We start from the raw sequence: 14,945 nt of genomic DNA on the forward strand, positions 1-14,945 counted from the left end.
TCGCAAATATCATCCTTCCGAGATGACTTGGTAGAAATATTCTAAGGAGTAATCTTTACTAAATCAAACGTAAAAATGTATTTAAGCTTGTGTACTCAAATGTTTTCTAGCGTATGATAGTGAATTGCCAACTTAGAATCTGAGTATGAGATTGCAAATTTGGACTTAAATATACAGCTTAAAATTCATGCTGTTACTGAATAAAACATTGAACTAGGGGAAAAATGTCAAGAAAATTGCATAATTTTAAGAGAGCGTGAATATAAAAAATCGAAATTACCCTGTAGCCAAATGACTTGAAAAATAAGAATTACTTAGCAAGGAGATTTGTAAGTAACAGACACTAACATGCTGTCTTTTGTTTATAATTTACATTAATCGGAATACAGGTACATTTTTTTTAGCCTAGAAGATAGGTAATTCCCTTCATTTCAGTGCAGTACCACTAAAGAGCAGTGTCCAAAATTGTTTCCAAGTAGTATTTCTAAAAAAATTTAAACTACTGCAGTTGTAAAGCTGCACATAAAAAAAACCCCTAGGATTTGGTATTATGTACTGATTTGAATCAGAAGATCAGAATATGTATTTGTGAACGGAAATCCTTATATAATTAATTCATTATTTTAGTATAATAACTACAGCATGTATAGGGTAGTAGCTGTTACAGTAATGTAAAAGAAAAAGTCAGTACTTAGAAAACTCATTAGCAATTTTGAATCTTCTTAATTTGTGTGTAATTGATCAATTGATTTTGATGATCCCCACATCTCAAGTATGTAGGATCAAATTTGTCTCTGGCGTAATTCTGCTGAACATACTGACATTTCATAGGAGAAATGATCTTGTCCCAAGGTCTGTTGGGTAGCTGGGGCAACTGTATATTTAGGAATGAGTTAGAATGAAAACCACATTTCATCAACATACTTGTCTGAAAGTGACTGTTCTCAAAAAGAAATCAACAGAACCACACAAAAAACAACAACACTTAACAGATACAGTTTGTTGTCTGGTTACATTGCAAATACCTTTCTGAATCACTGAAATACTTATTTAATACGTTATGTGGTTTTCTGTCATAAGGGAATATAGTATTTTCTGGTAAGAATAGTTGTACCTTGGTGAAAAATTGGTAATTTGTGTAAACATGGTTTAAGAACCTTATCAGGTTGCTCTCCATTTTAGAATCCCTGTGATGACAAACGGCACAGAGATATCTGGTCTAAAGAAAAAACCTGTGATCGATTACCAAAATTCTTGGTTGTGGGACCCCAGAAAACTGGTGAGAGTTTATTGTATTTTAACAAAATAGGCTACATGTAAGTTCAAGTAATAATACTGATTAATCATGTTTTACTCAGAATGCTCTGTAGACATCTCGATCATCTAATAGCATTTTTTTTCTTTTCAGACCTCACCTAAATGTAGTTTAATAATGTCAGTTACAGCAGCAGACAGTTCACATTTTGAAAATGTAAGGTTCAGGTGTGTGTTGGACCTTTCTTTTTTTGCTTTATATCAAAATGAGTAACACTGATAAACAGATCAACAAGAGGGACAAGATCTTTTCCAAGCCGGAGGAGGAAAAGGCAGCCATTTTTCAAATGGTGTAGATTCATAACTGCAAGTTCTCGTCTGTCTTGCAAGTGTCTCGTTTATAGAAATCTGTTATTTCATAGCATTTACTTCAAATCAAGAAGTTCCTTATGGACAGTTTGAATTGCGAGGTTGCAGTAGTTTATAAATTAACTTAATGGTTAATTTTCTTCACTGCAGTCAGAAAATTGCATTTGTGCTTCCTTTCATCTTCACCAGTCCCCAATAGCTGCTGAGTGCAAGTCTTATAAATTATTTTTTTGCTACAACCTCACAAAAAAACAATAATTATTTTTAAAACACAGTTTTTAAAAGTGTGAAAACCAGATTACAGCATTGGCACTCCAGTTTCTGTGTTAACTGTTTACAGTTCTGTAAATGTCGTCAATTTAAAAGCACAGACTGTAGAGATTCTTAGGTGACATAGATCAGCATCTGCTTGCTGAAATGAGATGGAATAAAGCTGGTTTAGTCCATCTGCAGGTATGACCAAAAAAAAATGTGTCCGTGTGCATTGTTTTTTTAATCTTGAATTTTTTTCCTATTTACAGGTACCACAGCCTTATATTTGTTCCTGATCATGCATCCTTCCATCATTAGTAACTCCCCCAGCCCAAAAACCTTTGAGGAGGTACAGTTCTTTAATAGAAATAACTACCACAGGGGGATTGATTGGTAAGATGGGTTATTAGTATAAATATAAGTTTATATATTGTGAACAATACAAAAATTACATTATTGTTGGTAGCATTAACTGTTTATATAGAGAGTGAGATAAAAAATAACCTTTGGTGTCCTCCTATGCAAGTGAATAATGATCTTATCTACAGAATGTCATAAATGCACTAACTTTTGTGAGGCACTATTCTAAAATCCATATATTAATATATGCAAAAAGAGTAGCAAAATATGTATTTCTTATTACACGTGCCTTTGAAGTTGGGACAGTAATTGTTGTTAGTTGGATATAAGGAGGCAAAAATTACATTCCTGTTGGAAACCTTATTTCTAAACAGAAGGTAATATCAGAGAGAGGCATTTTTCCTTTAAATAGGATTTAGAAGCGGCAATCAGGTAAATGCGGTACAGAGAAAGCCTCTCAAAATGTTTTTCAAAGATCAAGTAATTAGGAGAACATTAGTGTCTCTGTAGGGTAAGTGGTACTAAAAAAGAGTATGTGTCCCTGTCACTGCATCCACTATGGCTGCTGGGGAATCACCAGGCGTATCTGCACCCAGAAGGGCATTCTTGATCTCCCTTACTTTCAGAAAGTGCTGCAGTATAAAACACTAAAAGATGAAAAGCAGTAACAAGCTGTAGTGGCTGGGGAGCACCAGTAAAAGATTATTGATATTTTGTCTTGTCTCTTTTTTTTGTTTTCTTTTTTTTTTCCAAGTTTAAGGGAAAACAGCTTTATTGCCTTTGACTTTGTATTCATCCATAAAATTAACAGAGCGAACACTGTTATAAGGCCCTAGTGTAGATATGTCAGATCCAATTTCTTTTTAAGTCACTTAGTTTTCACAGAGTTATAATTGTTGCAGCAGCTTCTTATTACAAAGAGTGGTGAGTCAGCTAGTTATTACCAATAGAGAGATGCTGGCTGAATGACTGGAAATTAGAAAGCTGACACGTTGCTGTTGCGACTTGTGAAATCAGAGGAGATGACATGCAAGCGACTTGTACCGGAGCCACATCGACGGAGACAGTTCTTCCACAAAATCAATATTTTCATGTTGCTAGAAGACCGCTTTGCTGCTTCTCTCACTCCTTCTGCTGTATCCACTTCCCTAGCATGCAAATACAATTTGTCTGCTAGACGTGCTAAATTACCTTCATCTTAACACAGCACTGCTGTGTGAGACTGTCAGTGGTCAACCTGTATAGACCAGGCACATCCTTTTGTCATGTTCTCACTCCACAGTCCCCATTTGACTATTTGTACCTCCGTGCTACATGCCCCACTTGCCCCTGCCAGGTCTTGGATACTCAGAACTGCCCCTTGGTGTAGTTGTTTAACTCCTAGATTTGCATTCTGTCTGCCAGACAAATCTCCTCAATCTGAGGGGGCGTTTTAATGCTGGCAGGTAACGAGCTTACCCAGTGTTAATTAGATACAAAGTCTCTGCTCATTAGTCGCTTAATTGGCTAGGATTCTTTCAAGGCTAGAGTTCAATTTCTTTTGTGGTTATAGAGGTATAGCTTTTTCCCAGAGTTAATTCTGACTTAGTCTTTGTCGAAGCTTACAGTTAGACCAAGGCTGACTACAGAGGCAGGAAAGGGTTCTTGCAGCTGTTAGGACCTCAGTAACTTCAATATTGCCATCTTGAACGAGATATAGATATCTGTGGCAGGAGTTTAATAATTGTCTCCTGAACGAGGTACTGAGCAACAGTTCTATAGTCTCTGTTAGGCAAAAATGACTATGAGTGTAAGCTTTATAACCTTTTGATATCCCACCTGGTCTGACCTTTTTAGCATTTTTCACTGACACCACATCAGCTTCTACTTTCTCCAAATTTGCCATGTTATCTAAAGTATCAATTAACTTCTTTCCCAAAATTCACTGTAGTACCATATTTAATGTTAAGTGTTTCCTTATAAGACCGTATGTAGTCCCTATTGCTTTGTATTTTACTCAGTCTACTACCAGGACTTTAGTACAACAGCCTAATGACACCATACATGATCCAGAACAGACCTTCCTTTAGTGCCTATTGCTTCTTTCAGAGCCGGACTTTTTCTTCGCCAATGATGTTCTGGTAAAACATTCTGAGGTCACGCAGTCAGGCTGGGTCATTAGTTTCCAATAGTTTTATTCAGGAGCAGAAATTGTTATAGCTTGATCATTTTCATCAAATCAGCCCTAATATTTTTTGAAAATAGAGTCCATTTTTTGTTCAATGAAACAGTATCATATTCTGAGATATTTGCATTAGCACTTGGCAAATACAAACACTTAATAAACTAGCAAGGCAGTGACAGCCTTTCATTGTGCTCCGTGTGGTTGTCCTCATAGGTCAGCTTTTTTACATGCAGTCTGCATGTGACAGCAGCGATAGCTGTGCAGTGTTGTAGCAGAATTTTTGAATGCAACTTTGAGCACATGACGCAGGGACCTGCCCATCTGTCAGCCCTTCACACGGAGTCATTTAGGTCTCCCTCATGCAAGGTAATTTACCAGCTGCTACTGTGAAGACCTTGAATGAATTCAGTGCATCTTCCCCACATAAACAAGCTCTCTTCTCTTTTGTGTAAAACCAATTCTGATACTGAATATATATATTTTTTATGGTATTGCACTGTAGTTGATGTCAGCCAAAGGCCAAATTTGGAAAACTCATTTTCTACTTTTGACTCTGACAGGAGTTTGTTCTGACTGAAAAGTGAGAATTCACTAATTTTAAGAAGATACATTAATATCATAGCATTTTCATCCAGTTACCAAAAAATAGCTGCAATGTCTAGCTACATGTAGTGTGAAGAAGAAAGCGAGTGCCAAGTAAAATGTGATCAAAAGTGTAATGTAAACTTCTGTTTGCTTTTATTTGGCAATTAGGCCATCCTTTTAATTGATTATTCTAGAATAAAATACACTTAAACAGATTTGTCAACCTTTCTGTGACTTTTAAGTAACTGAGGATGATGTTGCTTTCCTAGGTACATGGATTTCTTCCCCACTCCTTCCAACGTCACCACTGACTTCCTCTTTGAGAAAAGTGCCAACTATTTCCATTCTGAGGAAGCCCCTAAACGAGCTGCCTCCCTCATCCCCAAGGCCAAGATCATCACCATCCTCATCGACCCATCCGATCGGGCATATTCCTGGTACCAGGTATGCAGTCTGAAGTAAACAGGCGCAAAGGAAGGTTTCCACCTTGAATCTTCTCTGTATATCCTTTCAGTATATATGCATATAAAGGGTTTGGATAATACAAGCTTTTATTGGTCAGTCAGTGCACCATAAGTGGTCACCCGTGGGATGAGGTATTTGTCAGTGTAAACCTGAAAATCTTTCAAAGGTTAAATATCAGAAACCACATTTGCAAAAGTCTGCCTGCAATATAAGCATGTAAATGTGCTTGCTTAGTTGATTAATTTATGTAATCAGCACATACAAAAATACAGCACAACAAGGTAGATTAAGAAATTTTTGTTCTCCTGGTCCACAGATTTCAATGGGATTTGACAAAATAAAGATATTTTAAGAAAAATAAAATTCCCAAGAGAGAAATGTTCTTAGAACTTTTGTGACATATTTTGTGTCATTTTATGATGAGAAGTGATCACAGCCCTGAGTCTGATCCCATAGCTTACACTACCTTGGACAAGAGGCTTCACTAAAAACCTGCTGAGATCCCTTCTGACCTGAATTTTCCAATGATCCTCATAAATACCAGTGTTCAAATTTGCCTTTCTGCAAATTTCCCTTGTGTAATTTGGAAAATGGAAATATGAAACTACTAGAAACTGAGCTTCTAAGTATTTCTGTTCATTGTGCTGAGTTCATTTGTACAAAACCTGCCAGTCAGTTTATTGAAAACAAGCATTTATACATTCCATGTTGTTATTGCTAGTATCAGTGTATCTTCTGATTTATTTTGATACAAAGAATATTTATGGATACATGCAATGTTTATTCCAGCATTTTCAATAAATTAATACAGATGAGGACTTCTTAAGTAACTTATACTGTAAATAATCACTCATAGCAAGGTCAGTAAGGCCAAGTCAGTAACACCAACCAGTTTGGTTTTATTTTCCCAACTTTTATGCTCTGTCAAGTTCCAGCAATGTCACTTCTTTTACAGCATCAGCGATCACATGAAGATCCTGCAGCTCTAAAATTCAGCTTCTATCAGGTGATCACAGCTGGGCCCCGAGCCCCATCTGAGCTCAGAGCTCTCCAAAAGAGATGCCTCGCACCTGGGTGGTACGCCACCCATATTGAAAGATGGCTAACTTACTTCCCACCATATCAGGTAAATAAGACTGTATCTTGACATCCTAATCTTTTATATATATAATATCCTAAAAGATTACCTTTGTAAAAGTGTTAACTCCTGAATACTGATCCTCAGGTGTATCCTAGAAATATTAGAATATGTTTTAAGACATTGATTGTGATTATTCACAGCCATATTCTAAGCAGTTGGTTGACATTGCTAGGGGTGTCATATCTTAGCACCTTACAGCTGGGAGCTTCTTCCACAAAAAAAATCAGAAGAATAATCTGGAAGCTCAAGAGCAGCAGCTCTGCTGCTCCTTGAACTCTCTTGTACCCTGAACTGTCTTTAACTTACAGCTGTTTTTCATTTGTTCATGCTTTCATCACTCTGTGTCTGGCTTTTTGTCAGCTGAGGAAAAGAGAACCAGGCATGGAGTACTTTGTCGTCATTTTAGTATCAGGTGGTCCATCAGGGTTCCTAAAAGAAAAATTGAAGGAAAACAATGGGAAGCTGCTCAGTAGTATTTCTGTCTGTTCTGAGCGATAGCTAGCATCAGGGGATGTCAGCTGGGATGTTGCGCTCCCTGCATGGCTTGAAAAGAAGCTTGGTGTCTGAACACTTTGAGGTGTAAAAAAACCTTTTTCCTTCTGAAATGAGGGTTACCACATAGAAATGGATGTGATCTACTGGTTTTATAACACCTTAATATTTAAGTAGATCAGTGTCTTCACCCAATTCTTGGTTCTTTCGTGCAGTAATCTCCCACTGTGTCAACCTCCTTACGCTATGATTGTAGTAGTAAATACACCTGCATGAGTGCAAGAGCTCACACGCTGGCCCACGTCTGTGCACACTGCTTAATTTTTAACACATTCCTGGCACAGTTTGGACCCATAGCAAAAAGCTTCTTGCCAAGCAGTTCCAGAGCACAGTTAGAAAGATAACAAGAACCATTACCATTGGGGAGTGTGGACACAATCAATTTCTTTTTGTGGGTGAGAGAATTTAGCAACATAAATCCAAGTCATGCTGTGCTTTTTGGCTTCAAGACCAGAGCGCTATATCTGATTTGGTTTAGTTACCAATACAGATAAGCCTTTGTGTACATTGATGTGTTTGCTATCTCAGGCATCACCAGGTTTTTAGGTGAATTCATGATTTGCCTAACATGACTTTTCTGTAATTGTCAAAGCACTAGGTTTCTTTCGCATACTGTGTTTTTGGAATTTTGTCACACATTGCTGCCAATAACAGTGCATCCATGTATCGGAGCCTCTACTGGGACTCGTTCATGCACTGAAAGAGTTTGGTATGTTGGTGCTCCTAACCATCTACATTTGGTATCTATCATCCTGAATCATCAAGGTATTCTTTGTGTTAAGACCAGTTTCTCTGTGTGTCTTTGAGCCTCAAACAGTGTGTGTTTATGGACCCACAGTTTCAGTACAGGTGGCACATAAGCAACCTGGAAACTGGATTTCCCTGCAAACTTCTGTTGGCATATAACATTCAAATCATTAGCATCCTTTTGGCCTTGTGTCGAGGGTTTAGATTGCGGGGTGACAATAAAACCCTGGCAGATGTATTGTTAACCTCCTCTCCCCCCCACTTCCACCTTTGGCCCCTCCCTCTCCCCCCTTCCTACTAAAGACAGGCGATCGGGAGGGAAAGAAGGACAGAGAGAAGAGAGTTGGAAAAATTAACAATGTTTTACTACTGCTACTAATAAGAATCAAGAAAATAATACAAAATATACAAAAACAATCTTGAAATTCTCAGCAACTGCAGAGCCGGCAAACAAAGTCCTGGATTAGACTCTGCAGCCAACCGGAGCTGGATTCAGTCTCTCACTAGGCCTCAGTTCTCAGGGACGACCAGCAAGATCCTCTCCTAATGTCGGCCATAAGCAGAAGGGAAAAGGCAAAAAGGGAAAGGGACGAGATCCTCGTGATCTCCCACTTTTATATGAAGTATTCACGTGAATGGAATGTTATACGCAGTTGGTCAGTTTCTTGGTCACCGGTTTCTCGTTGCCCATCTCGCGAGATATCCATCCATGCTTATCAATAAGTTTGCATTCCATTGCTAGGTTTACCAAAACATGTGTCTCGTTCTCCAGGAAAATGCAGTTAATATGAAGGCTTTAGCTGACAGGCAAAATCACTAAAAAAGAAACTTGTTTTTAACAAAACCAGGACACCTTGTTTAAGATCAGGCCTCAAAAGCTTAAAATCCTAAGCGTTGAACATCATCTTGTACACAGAACCCAGGCAGACAATATCACATGATCAGTATCTCCTTGGTAGATTTATTTCTGGAATGGATTTTTCTGACATTAGCAGCCTGTCTGGCACTATTCCCAACCCCATGTTTAAAGATTACTTTAGTTGAGGGAGGCTGGCTGCAATCTGAACCTTCTGTTTATCCCGGATTCGTTTAGCTGAGACAAGTTGGCTGGAGTCTGCACCTTCTGTTTTCCCAGAGTGTGCCAGGGAAGCTCTGATGCATCTAGTAGGTGTTACTCTCCAAATATTCTCTTTTGGGCTAGCCTCATAGGCTTCTTGAAATACACAATATTGTAATATCATTATATGCATATGAAATTCTCTACATTATGTTTTCATTAGCTTTTCTGCAAAAGTGATCCATGAATATTCAATATGTATTATCATACAGATTTTTGCCAGATTCTGTGTCCCTTAGTGAGAGCAAAGAACCAGCCTTGGTGGCCTTGTGTTTTTTCTGCAAAAGTACTCGGGATTCACTTGCATTACAAAAGCAACAGTATACAGTAGGGCGTATCCAAAGTTATTAGCAAGTTCAAGCAACTGCTAAAGCATAAAACAGTTACATAAGGCAGATCTAAAATCAGCTCAGCTTAGAAGTATAGCCTTATCTAAAAGAATGAGAGCCTTATCACTCCAAATGAGCTCTATCTCCCAGTATCTAGGGCTATCTATAATTTTTAATGCTGTATAAACTGTGGGGTCTCTACATATGTGACTAAACTGAAGTATTTATGTTTGTTATGAAGTCAGCAGGCATACAGTCAGTGGTAGAAGTAGCAACAAGGACAGGTAAATTTTCCCCTTAGAAAAGTACTAACACCACACTTGTCTTACATGGTAAGAATTTGTAAATCTCAGAGTACTCTGCAGATTTGGGGCTCAGATGTTTAGAATTTTGATTTACTTAATTTATTATCTCATAAGTCATACTAAAAGGCCTATCTTGTCTGACCACCAAGACAGATTTCTAAAAGTTCAGGAAGCTCATGTCTCTAAGTTAATTTCCTGCCTACAACTCATTGCTGCCATGCAGTCCTACAGAAGAAAAGAGGACCTATCACGATGAACTCCCTCATGAACCAAAACATATGCTCATTCCCCGACCCTATAGGAAATAAAGCTGTTCATCGGGGTTTTTTTCAGCCACGGCTATCATTAAATGGCCTGTCTGAAGCTGAAGAACTCAGGCTGTTTCTAAGTTGTTCTCTTCTCCAAACTGTCTCTCTTGCTCCTCTCCCACTATGGTGACTTTTTGACACAAAGTAACTCATGTAGTGGAAGAGCAGGGACTTAAACAATCTCTTCAGCTGTCAGCAATATTACAGTAAAATGATCAGTAAGCTGTAAAGTGACTCTCATGCCTCATCTGTAGTATTTTCAGTATATATGAAACTATCTACTTTGTAAAAATTACACTATTTACTTTTTCTACCTCACCAATACAATAAATGCATTAGATTTTGAGGAAATACATGAAATTACATGTTCCTGAGATCAATATGAATAAATCAGTACAAGTAAGGAAAAATTTTGCCTCAGTTCCTTACAACCCCCATGAAGGGGAGCATCTTTTGTTACTAGGAATGTCAGGAATTTGAATGAATTTCCACTGGTAAATTTTTTTCTTACATGTCTTTTTTGGGGTGGCAGAAGTGGGAATGGCACAGATATTTATCTTCATTTGTTTTTTCAATAGTGAAGATAAAAACCTCACGTATTTTCTTTCAGACAGAAGTATCCCCCATTTGGGATGTGTTTTGACCTCTGTGCTCTGAAGCACTCACGGCCTGTTCTCAAAGCTTATGTCTTAGGAAAGCAGTGGGCTCATTTTGGGCTCAGGCAGTCACCATGCATCTGATTGCAAAGATTTCTGGGATGAGCTACTGCCTTCTGGACAGCCTGGTACTTCCATCAATCCACATCTCAAAATCCACATGCTATATATGGGTAATTCCAAAGACTGATCTTTCAGAAGAAAACACATTTCTTCCAATTTGATTATGCTCCGAAACCTCGTAGTCTTGCAAACTTTTAAGTTTCATCCAATCCTGGAAGCAGTTCATATGATTTTATATCTCTGCTTGCATGGAAACATAAAAACAAACTTCAGTACTTGTTGCAGAAGAAGATTGTTGAACGATCTGCAATTCTATTTTCACCCTCCTTTTCATTATTAAGGCATGATGGAAAAAGCAGAAGTGTTGCCATGACAGGAAATAAATGCTCAACTAATCTATTTGGGACCCTGTTTCTCTTCCAACAGTCAAAAAGGCCCAAACTTGCTGCACCATCAGTGGGTCATTTTGGCTTGATACCACATTTGTTAAAATTCTCAGGTAGTGTCTGTTTCCTTGAAGATTCACCTCCAGGTAAAAGGGTGGCCATGTCTGAAGGAGCCTACTGTGTGTATATGGTCAAGCACTTGAAAAGAAAAAATAGAAGTTACCTACCAGTACTTGGCTTTCTTGGAGCTGCGTTGCACGTTCTCTGTCTATCTGCATTCCTGCCTTAAGGTTCTCATAACACCTGCCTTTATTCAGATTCTCAAAAAAAGCTTTTTCATACAAATATGTATTGTCGTATGGGTTTATAGAAGTAAGGCGTTTCATGCAACATCTACCTCCTGCTTTCTGTCTTTTTGGTCGTTTCCAATGACAAGCTTTTCAACATTACTGTAACATATGTATGCATATTTTTTTATCTATGAGAATTATATGTTATTTTTCTAGACATTATTATCTTTTTTTCTTGGCTGGACAAATCTCATTCCTTTTCCTGCCAATATTTCTTATCTTTCTAGATCCTTCACTGCTATATCTCTATTGACACAACAGCTTCAAATTTAATATCATTTCAGATTTAATTAACATGCCATTTACCCTGTTCCCAAGTCATTAATGATGATGACAAAACTGGACCAATTATCATTCTCTGGGGCAGTTCTCTCTGCATAATGAATGAGTTTGACAGAGGTGGAAGTTTTGGTTTGAAGCTTGAAATAATGAATTGTCAATTAAGCTTTCATTTATTTTATTTGTTGTAGCTCCTAATTATTGATGGACAGCAGCTGAGAACTGACCCATCTACCATAATGGATGAAGTGCAGAAATTTCTGGGCGTCTCTCCTCATTATAATTACTCTGAAGCTCTAACGTGAGTTAATTTAAGCATCATTTTCACCTGTTCCTACCTCCCTAAAATACCAGTTAATATCTAAGTAAGCTTGCTGCAAAATAGTCTCTCATACTTCTGCATTTCATATGAGCTATCAATAGGATATATTCTCCATTGTTTGCAAAGAACATAATTCATGGTTAGATTTTCTGTGAATCATATGCTGAGCCCCTCAGTGTGGAGCCTGACTTACAGACATACACCTCTGACAAATTAACGAAGTATTGTTTTGTGAGAATTGCATGTGGATTTTGGGTGAAGAGAAAGGAATTTTATTTCCGTAAGTAAACGGAACACGGAATGCTGACATACATAAACAGAAAGAGAATTGGTTTTTCTTTATTTTTGATAGAAAGACTCAACAGTATCAGTCAGGAATGTAACATCCACTCAGTGTGTCATAAGTGGACGTATACACGAATCCTTTGGATTCTAATGTTTAGATTGAGTTGCCCTTAAAATAAGACGGTAACCTTAGGTTTACTCTTTTGAATATGAGTCTATTATCTGTCTTTATGGGAGGCTTTCAGAAAATAATGGTTTTCTTTCCTAGACATTTCTCTGTTTAATGCTTCCATCTAGTTTTACTCTATGCCTTCTTATGGCACAGGTAGCAAAACAAACCTTCATCTTTCCTGAGGTAGAATTAAGTGCATTTTAAAGAGGTAACTTCAAGGATTGTTTGGGTCTTTAAGTATATTGGAAACATGTTTGTTTTCTACTGAAGGCCTGATACTGAAGTATCCTTTGGCCTGGATACTGTCAATCCCACCTGCATCTAATTCTACAGCATGCATCTTCCTTTGTGTCTCCCTTTGTCCCCTCAGCTGATGTCAGCTTATTTACACCAGTAATGAATTTGTCTTTAAATTAATTCATTCTGGCATGTCTTTTACAAAAGATACGTAAAATAGAATTTATTTTTGCTTGTAATTACAAAATTGCAATACAGCAATGTGAAACAAAACACACTTGTATTTGTGTATCCTTTCTCTAGAGAATTCAGATTGGTTTGTAGCTTCTAATTCTTTAATGGCTGCAAGGCCATTATATTGGCATTCCAATATTAGATATTATGTATATATTAGTATACCAATATACCAGGTTTACAAGACAAGAGTGAAAGACTGGAAAGTGAACTGTAGGTTAGGTTATGTTTTATAGAGTGGACAAAGGTAACGAAGAAGAAAAATTCTTCGTGCATGGTTGCAATGTTCTGACGAAAACAAAGTAAGCCCAGCTGAAAGAAGTGCTTTCTATCTTAGCTTGCAAAAGTTCTCTGGGAGATAAACTAATTGCTCCAACCAATGTAGCTGTTCACTAATAAGTTACTTCCTGTTGGTACTTCTCACCTATAATAAGTCTTTCACAATGAAGACAGATGTTACCTGTGTCTGTGTTGCAAGCAAAAGCCCAGCCTTTATTCTGCATGCTTACTTTCCCTTGGCTAGGTATGTATTCTGCGAAGGCATGATGTAATCCTTAAAATGTGCTCTAAAATATGTGACACCTATAGAATGCAAAGACTTCATTAGGTATTTTTATTATCATTATTGTATTTGAATTAATCCAGTGAAGACAAACACCACATACCAGTATCTTTGCCCATACTAAATCTTTCTGTGCCAACAGTAATCTTCATAATCACCTGGATCCTAATTGTATCATTAGCAGGTACCCACTTCAGTCTAAACTTGGGAGATGCATCTTCCTTGCAGCATCTCGCAGCCTTTCCTTCGTAAGATTCAGTCTTTCCAGGATTAGTATTGACTCCTGCTTCTCTCCTTTGTTTTTTCCCTTTATTTACTTCTGGTTCACGCTTTGTATCTGTACCCAGCTCTTACTACCTTGCTCCCGTTAACCCTCCTCAGCTTCTCAATTTCCCCACTTTGTTTGCCATCTTTTCTCCTGAAATGGTGATTTAACAGAGATAAAAATAAGGAACTTACTTTATTGTGTTTCTGTGTTGAAGTGTACGAAATATTTTTTTTCAGATTTGACTCACATAAAGGTTTCTGGTGTCAGCTCCTGGAAGAGGGAAAAACAAAGTGTCTTGGAAAGAGCAAAGGTAGAAAATACCCTCCTATGGATTCTGAGGTAAACCACTACAGTCATTTGCATTATACAGATATTCAGTTGCCACATATGGGAAACCACACAGGCATAATTATAAGATGGAAAAGAAGACAAAATTAGTAGATATTCACTATTTGACTACGTTTCCCTGCAAATGAAACATTTAAAATAGCTGTAAAGCACATCAGCTTTTTCAGTTCTTTATTTCAAATGTGAGGAATTAAAGCCATTAAAGAAAACAACTTTTAAAACTTGGCGGCCCTGAAATTCACTTGGAAAGCTGTCCCTTTTACCTAAGTGACTTAAGAATCAGAGGCTCCACAGTGCATGTTTTTTCTCAGTCACGATCAGGTATGTGTTTTTGTGTCTGATCCCTTGTTTTTAGTTGGACCATGACCAATAATGAGTTGTTAGCTTCTATTTCTATGAATTTTATAAATACCTTCCCAGACAAATGCTCAAATGAAGACATTTCCATCAGATCAAACAGAATCATAGAATCATTTTGGTTGGAAAAGATCTTTTAAGATCAGTGAGTCCACCCATTAACCTAATATTGCCAAGTCCACCTCTAAACCATGTCCCTAAGAACATCATCTACGCATCTTTTAAACCCCTCCAGGGATGGTGACTCCACCACTGCCCTGGGCAGCCTGTTCCAATGCCTGACAACCCTTTCCATTAAGAATTTTTTCCTAATATCCAATCTAAATGTTCCCTGGTGCAACTTGAGGCCATTTCCTCTCATGCTATCACTTGTTATTTGGGAGAAGGGATCAACCCCCTCCATGCTACAACCTCCTTTCAGGTAGTTGTAGACAGTGATAAGGTCTTCCGTTAGCTGCAGCCTTTATCTAAGGGCATT

At 37.7% G+C, this 14,945-nt stretch overlaps 1 protein-coding gene across 1 annotated transcript in view; it reads left to right on the forward strand.

The window, feature by feature from the left end:
* The window catches only part of LOC309439282 (bifunctional heparan sulfate N-deacetylase/N-sulfotransferase 3), a gene marked incomplete at its 5' end in the record, with an annotated part of 64,083 nt that overhangs the window by 48,133 nt on the left and 1,005 nt on the right, over positions 1 to 14,945 (forward strand). Inside the window, 6 exons of the mRNA XM_082051658.1 lie at positions 1,183 to 1,279; positions 2,145 to 2,268; positions 5,254 to 5,428; positions 6,405 to 6,575; positions 11,874 to 11,983; positions 13,999 to 14,101. Of these exons, the coding sequence (XP_081907784.1) occupies positions 1,183 to 1,279; positions 2,145 to 2,268; positions 5,254 to 5,428; positions 6,405 to 6,575; positions 11,874 to 11,983; positions 13,999 to 14,101 (780 nt within the window). The remainder of the gene's footprint in view (positions 1 to 1,182; positions 1,280 to 2,144; positions 2,269 to 5,253; positions 5,429 to 6,404; positions 6,576 to 11,873; positions 11,984 to 13,998; positions 14,102 to 14,945) is intronic.

Source organism: Streptopelia decaocto, assembly GCF_964273445.1.
Source record: "Streptopelia decaocto genome assembly, chromosome: 4".
Lineage (NCBI taxonomy): Eukaryota > Metazoa > Chordata > Aves > Columbiformes > Columbidae > Streptopelia > Streptopelia decaocto.